Below are 16,629 nucleotides of genomic sequence, written 5' to 3' on the forward strand. Positions count from 1 at the left end.
TATTTCACCTCGGCGCTAATCCCAAAGCCTCGCACACAAAAGTGTGATTCTGGTCAGTGTTTCAAAGGGGTTGGAGGGGGTGGTTGTGGGGGGAGGGGTGGAGAAAGGATCAGAGAATTCCACTCTGTGTATTGTGTGTGATTGCTGTTCATTCTTTCACATAAATTTATGATTAATATTACATTGTTTTTCTTTTCCTTCTTCTTCTTTATAAATATTTTTTATACAAATATCCCTTTTCATAGAATATGAAAATAGTCAATATATTATATCCAATAATTTTCTCAATTTACCCTCAAAACCCCCCGTTCACACACCCTCCTTCTTGTTCTTGTGCTTTCTTTTTATTGCTTTTTCTCAAATGTCTCATGCTAATTTCGCTCTCTCTTTTTTTCTTTTACCTTTGCTTCACTTACATTTGCACTTTGTCTTTGCACAATTTTTTTTTGCCATCTTCTTCTTCTTCATCTTCAGCTAAATTATTCAATAGAATATATATAGATTTCCTATGAGAGACACTCAAAGAGGCGCGCGCGTGCGCACATTTCACTCTCAACTGCAACATGTTCTTGGATTGCCTTTGACAAAATGTTTAAAGAAGAAAGAAATACTCCTTTTTTTCCAATAGTTTTTAAGCACCTTATTTTTTACCTTTTTTTTTAATTCATATGGAAGATATTCTCCCGGAAGAAAATGCGAAAGACACTGATTTTTGGGGGGGAGGGGAAGAAAAGCAACACTTCGTGGTATTCAAAAAAGAGGCGGAGCTTAAAAATGGGCGGGATTTGACAGTTCTCTGGGTGTTTTGTGAGGAAATTACTTTCTCAAGAATGTTTTTGAGGTTGATAAAGTGGTGAAAAAAGGTGAGAAAATGTAAGGGGAGGATAATATGCATTAAATCTGTCAAAAATACCTGAAACTTAGAAGACTCAAAAATTTTAGACTGTTTCCTCAGAAAATCTGCAAATTATAACAAATCTCTTAAGTTTCCTTTCAATATTTCTATTAAAAAAACACATAAAAACCCTTTTTTGGGGATCTTTTTCAACCATAACCTCAAAATATTATTCAAAAATTATCTAATACTCAGTTTGGAAGCTTTCTTTTTGTGGAAACTCACAGAAATGGCCTTTTTAGCTCAAACTCCTTTTCTTCTCCACAATAATCTTTCTTCTTATTAACATTTCTATTTCCCGATGAGAAGATGTGGAGGACCTCGAATGCTTTATACTTTTTGCTGTTGTGGAAGCTTTCTAGATCACAAACGAACTTAAAATTGCTGATTAAGAGTCAAAATCGTCCAGAGAGTTTTCTAAATAATCAATTTCCAAGTCCAAATTATTATTTTTAAGGTTATGTTGAATTTTAGCACAATTTGCAGTGTTTCTTGGCATTAGAGTGGCAATTTCTTTGACTTAAACATAAGAATCGACTTAAAACCACTGTTTTTGGACATCTTTTCTTATCATAACCTCAAAATATCACTAAAAGATCTTCAAAAACTCCACTCGAAAGCTTTCTAGATCACAAAAGTGTCTCTTATGATGTTCCAACGAACTTAAAATTGCTGATTCAGCATGAAAATTGGCCAGAAAGTTGTCTAAATAAACATTTTCAAAGACTAAAGTATTATTTTTGAGGTTATGTTGGATCTTAGCACAATTTGCAGTGTTTCTTGGCATCAAAGTTGCAATTTCTCTGACTTAAGCATAAGAATTGATGTGCCAGAATGTGAATTATTCACTAAATCTCTCCTTAATTCGTGACATAACCTAGAAAATTATTATTTTGATTGATTCTACGTAAAAATCAAAAGAAATCCAAAGGATTTAGATAATTTTGGCAGTAAAAGAAGCGTTCGGGAAAGGAAAATTGTGATTTTCTCAACATTTTCACTTCTTAAGTACTTCTCTTGTCATTTTGGAGACATTTTGTCATGTCAAAATTGACAATTAATGATGGAATTTGTCCACGAAGTGTGTTGAAATTCATTGAATGAATTTTGAAGAAAGGAAGGGAAAAACTAGAGTTGTAGGCTCTTATCAAATACAGTGCTAACCTTAATCTATATCTCAACTAGTCATCTAAGAGACTTTATGTACACGCGCGGCGACATGGCGCAGTGGAGAGCGGGATGTGCGCGCGAAGAAGTGCCGCCCCGGGAGTTTTTACCTGTGAATGATGTGACGCTGCTGGACTCCTGGGAGTCATACGTAGACGACGTGGGGCGTGGGGGTGCCCTTGGGCGTCGGCATGCGACGGTGATCGAAGTAGTCGAACTTCTCATAGTGATCCGGCTCCTCGCGCTCGGCCTCCTTGATGGGAATCTCCCAGGGGCGCAGCGTGCGATACTCACTGGTCAGCGCCTGGGCCTGCAGATATCGCTCCAGCTCCATCTTGTCAATCTGCTGTGGCACAATGCGCTCATTCACATTCTTGCGCTCCTCCATGATGCGCTTCCGGCGTCGCGCGAACTGCAGATACAGCACAACACTCACGCCCGCCATCGTCACGAGCAGCACCGACAGCACGGCGCACACGATGGTGACCAGGCGTGCCGGACACTCCATCTCACCCTCGGACATGTCCTTCAAACGTCGGCGGAGGCGCACGTTGTCCTCCACCACGTCGCAGCCGATGGCCTCGCTGTCCAGACTGAGGCTACTCGGGGCGCCGCCCTCCGCATCCAGGCGCTCCTCCTCGTGCACCAGTCGCCACAGCCACAGCAGCGAGCAATTGCACTCCAGCGGATTGTCCGCCAGCTGCAGACGTCGCAGTCGATCCAGCGGAAACTGCACGGCATCCAGTGTCCTCAGGCCGCCGCCGCGCATCGACACATCCTCCAAGTTGGGATTGCCGTGGAAGAGGCGCGGCGGCAGATCACAGAATGCCTGATTCCCATCCAGTGACACGTGCTGAAGATGGGTATTGTCCACAAAAGCCCTGCGGAGAGAGAAAGGATACAATAAACTTTATGTCTTTGAGAGCGCAGGAACCGCCCATTTCTAAGCCACGCCCACTTGGAAACTACTTGAATTGGATTTTGACGGTTAGAGTTTCGATTAAAATGCAGTTTGAAACAATTTTTGGAAAATTTTACAAACTAATTTACACTTAGAAGCTAAAAATGTTTCGCATTTCTTACTAACAAAAAGCTCCGCCCACTTGGACACTTAAATGACTGCAAAAACACCAGAAATTAAATAATTTTTGATTATTTTTCCACTGTTAGGGGTAAATGGGGCAGCTTCAGATTGGGGCAGCTTCAGATTTCTTAATTTTCTCAGAGATTTTTGCATGAATAAATTCCTGGTCTTCACACAATGTTTGTAGTCCTTAAGGACTACAATTGACGAAAATTTGCACAGGATTGCCTTGACTGTTTAGATAAAATAAGTGAAAATTGAAAATCACTCACAAACTAGAATTTTGCTGCCGAATTGATTGCGTGTTTTCTCCATTAAAAAAGCCACAATTCGCGTGAAACACAATCAAAGGTTATTGAGAATTAAGTAGAGATTCTAAATATGCCCGAACTTTTCCTCCTTCGCACGGCCTTTTCAGTGGGTGGTGGAAAATGCACAAACACTGCACACGGGGCAGTTTCGGATCGCCACGGACTGACAACAGCGCGCTCTGACAGAATGACGCAACATCACGGTCGAAATTTTCTTGTGGCAAATATTGAAGATTTTTCACAAAGTGCCGTTCTGTGCTGCATTGCTTCATCACGTTAAACGACTTCTTAGTGGAAAAGTGAGAAAATACACGCGAAAATCACTGATTAGAGCAGAAATTTCGAGAACACATTTTGCGCGGCACTTTCGCGGCGCGTCAAGTTGCCACCACTCACGCATGGTGGCGTTGCGATACAGGAAAAATGACGGGCAACTTGCTTTTCGCTCAGACATTTTGACAGTGCGTGCAAGGGTCCAGAAAAGTCGCGAAAATATTACTTTAAAGGCGATTTTTAGCGAAATAAACAGTGTCAGTGCGTAGAATAGATATCAAAGTGATCATTTGCCCGCGATTCGACAATTCCACAATGGAATTTATGGTAAATATCAGTGAAAATCTGAAACTGCCCCAGAGCAATCCGAAACATCCCCGTGCGGGGCAGTTTCAGATTAATTACAATATTATTTTCATTCTCCTTTAGAGGAAAAAGGATCAGTTTTAATGCCCAATGAAAGGCATTTTCTGAAGCTCAACAGACGAGAGTTTATTTGAGCATTGTGATCATTTCAATATATTCAGCCGATTCTTCAAGAAAAAATCCTAAAGTTGGAACAGCATTTTGAATCTGAAGCTGCCCCACTTACCCCTATTTGTTTGAAATATTCACTAAAATACGCAGAATTAATAGACAAATTGGAAGAAATTTGCTACAAAAAGACGATTTTTGATAATTTTTGTGTACTTTTTTTTCAAACAATTCGTAAAAATCAACTTTTTACATTTTTCCTGCCCATTATTTTCCCAAGATAAATTGAAAAAATAATCAAATTATGATTTATATAATGAAAAGAAGATTATTTTCTCAACTAAAATTGCAAAAAAAAATCTAATTTTGAATACATAATAATAAAAAGATTATTTTTCCGCAGTTAAATCACAAAGAAAAATCAAAATATTATCAAAAACTGAATAAAATAGTCAAAAAAAGAATATTTTTATCAAATAAAATTGAAAAATAATTGAAAAAAAAAATTATTTTCCCAAATAAAATGACAAAAAACCAAAGTAACCAAATATTGAATGAAAAAAGTAAGAAAAAATGAATATTTTCTCAAGAATATTAAGAAAAAAAATCATATTTTGAATTGGATTATCAAAAAAAATACATATTTTCCAAAGCAAAATTGAAAAATAATCAAATTCTAAATAAAATATGAAAAAAAGATTTTTTTTTCAATCAATAATAATCAATTAATCAGAATATTCACAATTATTCAATTATATTCAAAATTTGATTACAGAAAAAATTTATATTCAGAAAATAATAATAAAAAAAGATTAGTGAGAATCTTGTACGAAATAATAAATTTTTGAATCAAATATTTAAGGAAATAATAAAAAAAATCAATAAAAAAATGTACAAAAAATCAAAATTTGTATAAAATAATTAATTTTTAATGAAATAATCAGGAAATAATAGAGAAATATTCAAAAAAATAATCAAATTTTAATGAAATATTGAGAAAATAATCAAAATTTGAGTAAAAATCACGAAATAATCGAGGAAAAAGATGGAATAATCACAAAGTTAATGGTCTCAATTTGCACTAGTGATTAGCCCCTTGGGCGTAAACTATCAAAAGTCGACTTTTCACACTTTTCAACGCAACATTGAGAAATTTTCTACACGCGAGAGTTTTTAAGAAAAATCGTATTTCTTTAATTTTTGCCGATGAAAGACATTAAGATCAATCCAAACAGACTTTCAATAGTCTTCGATTCACCCGTCGATATGATTAAATTGGCCAAATTTCGCAAACCACCCAAAAGCGAGAGAGAGAAACTTGTAATCCTTGTGAATTTCACTCAGTGAAGAGTCCTGAATCAATAGGGAATTTTTCAAATAATTGTCCGCAAATATTTGCCATTCAATTTCCGCCGTGAAGCGCACCTGAGCGTGGACGCTTGAGTGACACGAATGGGTTAACTGTGGACACATCTCATCGCTATCCAAAGCGATTTTAATGCGCACAACTAATCCCGGACACGGGAATCAATGGCCACATTATCCGGCTTGTCTGTAATCGGATTTTCTCTGCTATTTTTCCTCATTTCTTTTCATCCAATTTTTTTTAGGCTCTGTTTATGTCCAAAGGGGGAAATCAATTGCGATTTGAGACCATTTTATTTGTGATTTTAATGCAAATTTTGATGATTTCATACAAAATTCTGATTTCTTTTTAATTATTTTCCGGAATATTCAATCAAAATTTGAATATAATTGAATATAATTGTAAATATTCTGATTAATTGATTGAAAATAATCTTTTTTTTTTAAATATATAACACAGATTTTGATTACTTTGATTATTTTTCTATTTTACTTGGAAATAAAATAATTTTTTAATATTCTTTGCTCAAAATTTAATTATTGTTCAATTTTACTTGGGAAAGTAATAATTTTTCATGAATTCTTAATTCAGAATTTGATTTTTTTTTTAATAATTTGTTTTGCAATTTTACTTAGGAAAATAATCATTCTTTTACATCAAAATTTGATTATTTATCAATTTTTACGTAAAAAATGATAATTTTAAGATTATTTTTTATTCAAAATTTGATTATTTTTCTATTTTACTCGGAAAAAAAAATTTTGTGATTATTTTATTCAAAATTTGATTATTTATCAATTTTTACGTAAAAAATGATAATTTTAAGATTATTTTTTATTCAAAATTTGATTATTTTTCTATTTTACTTGGGAAAATAATCATTTTTTAAAGATTATTTTATTCTGAATTAGATTATTTAGATTTTTTTGGAATTATACTTAGGAAAAATCTTTTTTTTTCAATTCAAAATTTGATTATTTTTCAATTTTATTTGGAAAAAAAATAATTTTGTGATTATTTTATTCAAAATTAGATTATTTTCAATTCTACTTGGGAAAACGTGGGAAAATAATCTTTTTTTTTAAATTTTTTATTCAGAATTTGATTATTTCAACTACGAGGGTGAATGAAAACTATGAAAAGTCGATTTATTATAGTTTTCGTCTTATGAATTTTTCAATAGCTTTTCATTTGTCTTTCTGTACAAGAATTTTAAGATTTGTATCTTATGAGAAAATAGAAAAAAATCTTATTTATCTCAAAAGCACAAATGGGAAAAAAGAGTCGAATATTAATTATTTTACGCCAAGAAAAATGTCTCAAAAATTGCACTGAAACGCAGTCAGAAAATAATTTGAAATGTTCAGAATTATTCTAAAATGTTTTTCAAGACTTTAAATGAATATTTCTCATATCTTTTAAATTTTTTCACTTGAAAACTTTAAGAGAAAATTTGAATTGAAGTATGAAAAGTTGATTTTAAGAACTTATAAAGTCAAAATTTTCAGGTTTTCCATTAATTTTGCCATATTTTAGTCAAAAATTCCAATAAATACCGATAAAATCAACTGAAATATTCAAAAAATAAAAAATTCAGAGCAATATTTGCACTTTAACGGACGATTTGAAGGCTTTTTTAAAATAAATTTGGCAAATTTTGCAGCGAAAATCTTGAAATCGTTCTGCTGAAAAATGGCAATTTTGACTTTTGATAGTTTTCGAGGCACCCGTCGATTTGATACTAGGAAAAAAAATCATTAGCCAATGTTTGAAGGATCTTAATGGTCTCAATTAAATATATAAATATTGATTTTTACTTTCAAACAATTAAAATGTGAATAAAAATAACCAAAAATGATTATTTTCCACGTAAAATTGAAAAATAATGAAGAACTAAATATATAAATATTTTCAAATTTCCACTTTTAATTAAGTCAAGCTTTTAATTAAATAAAAAAGCGATAAAAATAAATTCATTTACTGTGAATTCTCAATTTTTTCCGTAATTTCCACCACTGTTGAATCATGCATTGTTAATTGTCTTTGTGTTCTATTTCCAGGAATGCTCCTTAAATTTCCAAACAACAGCAAAGCATTTGGCGTTTAAGGGTAATCTCGGGAATAATCCCTTGACAACATATATATTGATTGAAATTTGCTGTGCACGACAAGAAGCAGTTTATATTATTTGTTGGAATGGAAATTTTTGGGCATCACAGATCTCGTATTTCTCACAAGATTCCCGCCCCGCATTTGTCTCTCCTCAAAATTGAAGGCATCCTGGCGTGGAGCATTCCAACATCCCCGGCCAAGGGGCAGATATTATGACTGGAAGTGGTGTACAACTTCATGGAAGTATATTAATGGAATATTTCCACTGTAAAACCTTTTTATTTCAACAAATTGAGACATTTTCTACATAATTCTGTTTGGAAAAATCAATTTTCTTGCTTTTTCTGGGTTATGTGATTGATTTAAGACAGATTTTTGGGATTAAAAAATCCTCTAAATCATGAAAATTGTGTTTAATCTAGGATTTTCTCTGTTTTTCTTGGTAAAGTTGAGCTTTTCTGTTTAAAATAACTTCATATTAGGTAAGAAAAAGCTTAAAAGTCAATCATAACCTCAAAAATTGTCTTTTTTCTTAGTTTTTTCCGCTGTTTTTGCTCAAAAGTGACAAATTTTACGTCATTTCCTTGTAGAAACATTGCGTTCTTTGTCATATTCAGTAATTTTCTGGGGTAAAAAGGTGAAAATTAGATGAAGAACAGCATTCATAACCTCACAATTTGATCAAAAGTGTTTTTAAACATTTTCTATGGCATAAAACTAAAAAATCAAGACACAAATTTGCTATGAATGAACTTTAATTTCTTGAGATGGAAAAATCTGAATAAGATTTGTGATTAATCAGAAATTTGTGTCAGAAAACAGTTGAAGAAGTGGTAAAAAATTGATTATTTGAAATATTTGAGTAAAATAATCAAAAAATGATTATTTTCCCAAGTAAAATTGAAAAATAATCAAATTATGGTTTGAATAATTTAAAAAAAAAAGATTATTTTCTCAACTAACATTGAAAAAAAATCTTATTTTGAATAAATAATTTAAAAAAAAAATTATTATCCCGAGTAAAATGACAAAAAAAATCAAAATAAACAAATTCTGAATTAAATAGCCCAAAAAAATTATATTTTCTCAAATAAAATTGAAAAATAATTGGAAAAAAATTTTATTTCCCAAAAAAAATTACAAAAATTTAAAATAACCAAATTCTGAATTGAGTCATTAAAAAAATGAATATTTTCTCGAAATAAATTGAAAAATAATCCAAAAATTATTATTTTCCAAAGTAAAGTTGAAAAAAAAACAAATTCTGAATAAAATAATCAAAAAATTATTGTATTCCAAATTAAAATGGTAAAATAATAAAATTTTGAATCAAATAAATAATAAAAAATATATTTATTTCCCAAAGTAGAATTTAAAAATATTCAAATTCTAAATAAAATATCAAAAAAAAATATTTTTTTCCAAAGTAAAATTACAAAAAAAATCAAAAGAATCAAATTCCGAATGAAATAATTTAAAAAAAAAGAATTTTTTCTCAAATAGAATTGAAAAAAAAATCAAAATTTGAATTAAAATCACAAATAATAAAAAAAATAATCCGAATTTGTGTAAAATAAACAATTTTTCAATTAATATTCAAAAAAGAATACAAAAATATTCAAAAAATAATCAAATTTTGATTAAATATTCAGAAAAAAATCAAAAAATTATCAGAATTTGACTTAAAATCACAAATAATCGATAAAAAGATTGAATAATCACCGAAGTTAATGATCTCAACTTGCGCCAGTGATTTTCCCCTTGGTTGAAAATTCTGCAGAGGATTTTAAATTGAACATAACCTCAAAAAGAGTGCTGTAAACTTGGGAATTGCTTTTTTCGACCACTTTTTACAGCAATTTTGAGTTTGGTAATGATTTTATCATCTATAAAGCTTCTAATTTCAATCTTTTAAGTCCTTTTAGTCATCATTTTGAGGTTATGATTGAAAAATGTGCTTTAAAAAGGTGGTTTTAAGTGGATTTTTTGAGAAATCTTGCATGAAACCTTAAACTGTCTAAGAATTTAAAGTGCTGGAAGTGGTTTGGAAGTCGTTGTACAGATTTGTGGCATATTATCTCCCCCTTGTCCCCGACAAATCCCTCGACATCCCCACGAAACATCCCCCGCATATTAAGCGCTTCGTGTTTGCTGAAGAATTTAAACAGTGTGTCTCTGATATGGAACACAATCCCCGGCTGAGTTTCAATTTCCCTCCTTCGGACGCCCACCAACCCCCACCCCACCCCCCTGGAAATTTGATAATTTCATAAAGAAGCTGGGCGCCAAGTAAACACGCGCACGCCGATGGGGGTGGGAATTTAATATGCAAATGATCTCGGGACGCTCCATTGTTGGTCGCCGTCCGTCGTTCGTCGTTTGGTAATTTGTTGAGCTGACCATGCGACTCTCTGTCCATCCCTTAAAAGCGATGCAGCCACCCCTGGCCATTGTCTCTCTGTCAGCGTGGGCTTCTTCGGCAGCCAAGGGGGAGGATAATTTGCCCAGAAATCTGTACACCACTTCAAAACACTTATTTCTTCCATTTATGAGAAGAAATCAGAAAAGAACTTATTCTCACATATTCCCTCGGAGATTAGGGGTAAGTGGGGCAGCTTCAGATTCGAAATGCTGTTCCAACTTTAGGATTTTTTCTTGAAAAATCGGCTGAATATATTGAAATGATCACAACGCTCAAATAAACTCTCGTCTGTTGAGCTTCAGAAAATGCCTTTCATTGGGCATTAAAACTGATCCTTTTTCCTCTAAAAGAGGAATGAAAATAATATTGTAATTTATCTGAAACTGCCCCGCACGGGGATGTTTCGGATTGCTCTGGGGCAGTTTCAGATTTTCACTTATATTTACCTTAAATTCCATTGTGGAATTGTAAAATCGCGGACAAATGATCACTTTGGTTTCTAATCTACGCACTGAAACTGTTTATTTCGCTAAAAATCGCCTTTAAAGTAATATTTTCGCGACTTTTCTGGACCCTTGCACGGACTGTCAAAATGTCTGAGCGAAAAGCAAGTTGCCCGTCATTTTTCCTGTGTCGCAACGCCACCATGCGTGAGTGGTGGCAACTTGACGCGCCGCGAAAGTGCCGCGCAAAATGTTCTCGAAATTTCTGCTCTAATCAGTGATTTTCGCGTGTATTTTCTCACTTTTCCACTAAGAAGTCGTTTAACGTGATGAAGCAATGCAGCACAGAACGGCACTTTGTGAAAAATCTTCAATATTTGCCACAAGAAAATTTCGACCGTGATGTTGCGTCAGACTGTCAGAGCGCGCTGTTGTCAGTCCGTGGCGATCCGAAACTGCCCCGTGTGCAGTGTTTGTGCATTTTCCACCACCCACTGAAAAGGCCGTGCCAAGGAGGAAAAGTTCGGGCATATTTAGAATCTCTACTTAACTCTCAATAACCTTTGATTGTGTTTCACGCGAATTGTGGCTTTTTTAATGGAGAAAACACGCAATCAATTCGGCAGCAAAATTCTAGTTTGTGAGTGATTTTCAATTTTCACTTATTTTATCTAAACAGTCAAGGCAATCCTGTGCAAATTTTCGTCAATTGTAGTCCTTAAGGACTACAAACATTGTGTGAAGACCAGGAATTTATTCATGTAAAAATCTCTGAGAAAATTAAGAAATCTGAAACTGCCCCAATCTGAAGCTGCCCCATTTACCCTTATGAGGAGGAAAATGTTATTTTTAAGTGTTAAGAATCTTGCAAGAAGCTTATTTTGCATGGGAATCGCTGAGATATCGTAGAGATTGTGTTCGGAAAGATCGTTGAAATCTAATTTTGGAAACTTTATAGAATATTTACGATCCTTTTTAATGAACTTCCACCCGAAGGAAAGGACATAAATTGCTTGTTTCTGTTCCTGAAAGAAGTGCTCTTGATTTATATGATAAAACGCGTGGTTTTCATTGCTTTTCCTGGGCAAAAATGCTGTTTATCACAGATATTTTTGTAATTAAGCCTCAAAATCCATTAGAAAACTTATTCCTTGAGATCCTTTCTGTTATCTCGTCATCCTTCTCATTTATAAAACAGTATTTTGGGACAATTCAGCCAACGATGGACGACTTTTCTGTCGTTTTCTTTTCCCGCTGAGGCTGTTTTGACCGACGGCGGCAGCCGCAACTCAAAGACTTCTCAGTATAAAATTGTAAAAATGACTGAATTGTAATAAATATTCTTATTCTTTATATCAGATGTCTTTTGAATGCAATAAATGGCCTCCAAGAGTTGAAATTGATATTAAAATATTGACTTTCTGGTCTGGAAAACCCGGGAAAAGCCAAGAATCAAAGTCTCTGCGGCATTAAGTCCACTCATCAATAGCAATTGCCATTGATTCTATTAGAAATAAGAATCAGGCCTTATCCCAGAGAAAAATTGAAGAAAATAGATTATTTGAGCGTTTTTCCTAACACATTTTGTGCTGAGAAATTAAAGATTCTTGTGTTTAAAAGATATTTTCGCGTGTTTTTTGTCACTAAATAGACTGAAAATCATCTGTACACCACTTCCAACACTTCCAAGTTTGTATGGTAAAAATCCTGACACTTTCTTCCACTTATTTTTTTCTATTTATGAGAAAAAAAAATCAGAAGAAAACATTCTCTTTTGTATACGAGAAGGAAAATCTGTTTTTAAGCATTAAGAATCTTGCAAGAAGTTAATTTTGCATGGAAATGGATGAAATATCGTAGAGATTGTAAGTCAAATTCCTGCCCAATTGGGGTATTTCTGGAGAATTTGTGGCGAAAATGCCACTGTCTTGGCGGCCTTCTGCTTCTGACGAGACTCTCGCTGTAAGCATTATTCGACGGTAGAGGCGCAGCACTGAGAGTGACGCGGAGAAGAGTGCGAATCAGTCAGTCGTTTTGTGATCGCGAAGCGATGGAGTGTTTTTGCCTGTAGGAACAGGAAACACCGCGAGATGGCGCAGCAGGAGGAGTTGGTTATATATAGTCAATCTCCTAGAGTATTTGGAACTTCAAGAGTATTGTTTGTAACGGTCGTTCAAGTCAAATTTTGGACATTTTACCTTATTTTTTGTCAAATAAGAACAACAAGAGAATATTTACAACCCTTTCTAAAGGATTAATACTCGAAGGAAAGGACATAAATTGCTTGTTTCTGTTCCTGAAAGAAGTGCTCTTGATTAATATGATACAAATTGAGTGGTTTTCATTGGTTTTTCTGGGCAAAACTTACAGTTTATCACAGATATTTTTGTAATTAAACCTCAAACTCCATTAGAAAACTTATTCTTTGAGATCCTTTATGGTTTTTCGTCTTGTTTCTCATATACAAAACAGTTTTTAAGTCAGTATTAATTTTTGTAAAGTATTTTGGGACAATTCAGCTAATAATGCAAGGCTTTTCTGTCGTTTTCTTTTCCCGCTGAGGCTGTTTTGACCGACGGCGGTAGCCGCAACTCAAAGACTTCTCAGTATAAAATTGTAAAAAAGGCTCGAATGTAGTAAATATTCTTCTTCTTTATATTAGATGTCTTTTGAATGCAATAAATGGCCTAAAAGAGTTGAAATTGATATTAAAATATTGACTTCCTGGTCCGGGAAAACAGGGAAAAAACCAAGAATCAAAAACTCTGCAGCATCAATAGCAATTACCATTGATCCTATTACAAATACGAATACGGATCAGTCTTTGTTTTAGAGAAAAAATTGACGAAAGTAGATTTTCTTTCCGAAATTATAGCATTTAGAGGCAATAAATAAATATTTTAGAGTGTTTATTATTTGTCTATGAGACTGAAAACCATGAAAAATGAGATGAATTTCTCGAATTTCTTGAATTTTTACAACACTTCCACTTCTCAAACACTGACCAAACACTTCTGCTAAAAGTGTACACCACTTCCAACCATATTATCCACCCTTTGTCCTCAGCGATGGCCAGTGAGTACAATCAGCAATATGTTTGGCATTGTAATATTAAACCCTCGGCGACTGTTAAGCTATCGCACAATTTCAGGATTGTGCAGCGCTCTCGAGAGCGGGTAAACAGGATCTTTTGTGCGACCACCCCAATGTATATTTATGTATATCGCATGTTGGGGTTTGGGGTATGTTTTGTGTCCACTGATGGATTTATACCCCCGCCCCGATCGTGTGTGTGTGTGCGTTTGCGGAGCCAAAGGCGTAGCCAGAACTCATTTGGCACTCATCAAGTGACTAGAAAGCACTTTGTGGCCATCGTGGCCAAATTTGAATCTCAACCGTCGCTATTTTCTGACAGTTTGCACACTAATTCTTGGATTAAATTCATTTTCTTAGCTTTTAATCTTATATTTCTACAAGAATCCACTTAAAACCGCTCATTCTGGGCGTCCTAATCAAACATAACCTCAAAATATCACTAATAAACCTTCAAAGATTCATTTTGAGAGCTTTCCGGATCACAAAATCACCAAAAACTGATTATTCAGGATCAAAATAGCCCAGAAAGTTTTCTAAATGATCATTTTCAATGTCCAAATCAAAAATTTTGAGGTTATGTTCAATTTTCGCACAATTTACTGTGTTTCTCGACATCAAAGTGTCAGAATAACACTGCAAATGCTTAATTCTGCCAATTACTAGCGATCTTTTCCATTTTAGCATGAGAATTGATGTGCTAGACATCAATTTGATACATTACATAACCTAGAAAATGCTTTTGTGTTTGTTTCCAGTGCATAAAAGAAAAGATATTCAACGAATTGGGACAATTTAAGTGAAAATGAACCTCGGAAGCACTTGTCAAGTGGTCAGTGTGGCCAGACGTCAGTAGAGACATCTGTGAGTAATAATTTTAATAGGTTCTTTTGACCATAACCTCAAATATCGTCAAAAAATATCGAAAAACGCCATTTAAAAGTCAACAATAGCTTCAATTATTGAATAATAAATTCAAAATGTCTTATTTTGTGTCTAAAATTAGTCAGAGATCGTTCTAAGTAATTATTTTCTAAGTGCAAAATATTATTTTTGAGGTTATGTCACACTTGAGCACAATTCAAAGCGTTTCCTCCTCTCAATTATCAAGAAAAGTGTCAATTTTCTGCAATCTTTCCGACTTAATCATAAGAATTAATATTAAATTGAGGTTAAATATGTCTTAAATGTGTCACATAACCTAGAAAAACACCAGGAAGATCTTTTTTTTTGTGATAAAGAAGAGTCTGAAAGAACCCCAGAGACTCTCATCGTCTCTACGTCCTTGTGCGGAGCCTTGAATGCGAAGCAAAGTGGGTCGAGAGCACCAATTTTAACCCGTGCCGTCACAATGGAAGAGGCGCACCCCCAAAATCGAATGACAACCTCAAGATATTTGCTCCAGTGTCCCGTAAATTACAGGCAGATACGCCTCCCAAGACTCCTCTGCCAGCGGCAGGACCTTTCAATAACCACCCGCCCCCGACTCAATGGGGGCTGCTCAACAGGAGCAGCGCCCGTTTTGCTCAACAATGCGCACAACATCTCCAATTCACATGCTTCAGGTGAATTTCAATCAACAAACAGGTGTTCGGCCCCTGAACAGATTGCGAATCAGGACTTCGACAGCAATTCATCAGGCTCTCGAGGAGCACCTCAATTGGCAAAGGCCGGAAGTTTAACTCTTTAACAAGGAGAATTTTTGAGTGATGGAATGCATAATGCTTTGATTCGAAAGGATGTAATACAGTGGCTGCCAATGAAATACAGTGACTCTAAATTGAATAGAGCCACCCAGTGTTGTGCCTTTACATGGTAAAAAATACCTCTTTACATTTTACATGTAAAGAATGTGTAAAAAATGTAAAATGTAAAGTAAAATGTAAAAATTCTTTACTGAAGTTTAAAAAAACTACTGAAATTCCCGTGGAATTCCCGTGGAATTCCCGTGGAATTCCCGTGGAATTGCAGAAAATACTTTTTGTCACATACGCGAGAAGTCGCAAAATTGTAAAGAAACAGTGAAAAACTCAGGAAAATCTGCAAATTGTTGACATAAATTGAGTAAGGTAAAGTTAATAATTCAACAACTGATGTTCCAATACATTTGTTTGATGGAATATCGAAGTTTTACTCTAATTTTACAAGAAAATTTGCTAATTGATCGTATATTTTTGTATTCTTTTCGAGGTGCTTCTGCTGCCGATTAACCATCGAGGAAAACACCAAGCAAGGAAGAAGAATGTCCATTCAGCAATTGGGACAGATCTGTAGAAATGTCGGATCGCATTTTATAAACTTCATTCTTTGGATTTTGGGCAAGAGAAGACGATTTTCATGCCGATTGCTTCATTTCGTTGTTTTGGTGCAAGACTCATCATCAAAATATAACATGTTCTTGATTATAAATATACTTTATTAACTTTTTTTTAATGTCTTTTTGCAAATTAAGCACAATGGCAGGTATTGTCCTTTTTCAATCACTAATTCAAATCTGAACTTCTGATATTTTTCATAAGTTTTTCGCCCCGACATATTCACGGAATTACAACTTTCGTCAAGAATGAATGAAAGAACACAATTTCGAACCACGACTAACGAAAAGGACAATGTGACGATTGCTTATTATGCTTATCCAGAATGCACAGCGGGAAAAATTCATGTTTAGCAAATATCTTGGCATGAATTTCAAGGATTGCAAGAGATTAAAGTTTTGCCTAAGAACCATAAAACCGAGAAATCTGTCTGTACATTTTGGTCTTAATTGCTCTAAACGAGGGTGTAAAATTCACAAAACTCTTAATAATTTTGGCTTCATGGAAAAACGCCTGAAGTAAATTCCCGATATTAACAAATGTTCGATTCGAAAAATTGAGCCCAATTTTCATTTTACATTTTTTCTTAACATGTAAAAAATAAAGTGTGTATAAAGATTCTCTATCGGCTTTTTTAGAGAATTACTTTGCTTGGACGAAAGTCGCCTCTCGAT

At 34.1% G+C, this 16,629-nt stretch overlaps 1 protein-coding gene across 1 annotated transcript in view; it reads right to left on the reverse strand.

Annotated features, from left to right (window-relative positions):
* Positions 1-211: 211 nt before the first annotated feature.
* LOC132261025 (leucine-rich repeats and immunoglobulin-like domains protein sma-10) overlaps positions 212-16,629 on the reverse strand; it is a 30,917-nt gene continuing 14,499 nt past the window's right edge. Inside the window, exons 3-4 of the mRNA XM_059759518.1 lie at positions 2,173-2,943; positions 212-474 (exon numbers count right to left, since the gene is read on the reverse strand). Of these exons, the coding sequence (XP_059615501.1) occupies positions 2,208-2,943 (736 nt within the window). The 3' untranslated portion in view covers positions 212-474; positions 2,173-2,207. The remainder of the gene's footprint in view (positions 475-2,172; positions 2,944-16,629) is intronic.

Source organism: Phlebotomus argentipes, unplaced genomic scaffold, assembly GCF_947086385.1.
Source record: "Phlebotomus argentipes unplaced genomic scaffold, Phlebotomus argentipes genome assembly contig_25, whole genome shotgun sequence".
In the NCBI taxonomy this organism is placed as follows: domain Eukaryota; kingdom Metazoa; phylum Arthropoda; class Insecta; order Diptera; family Psychodidae; genus Phlebotomus; species Phlebotomus argentipes.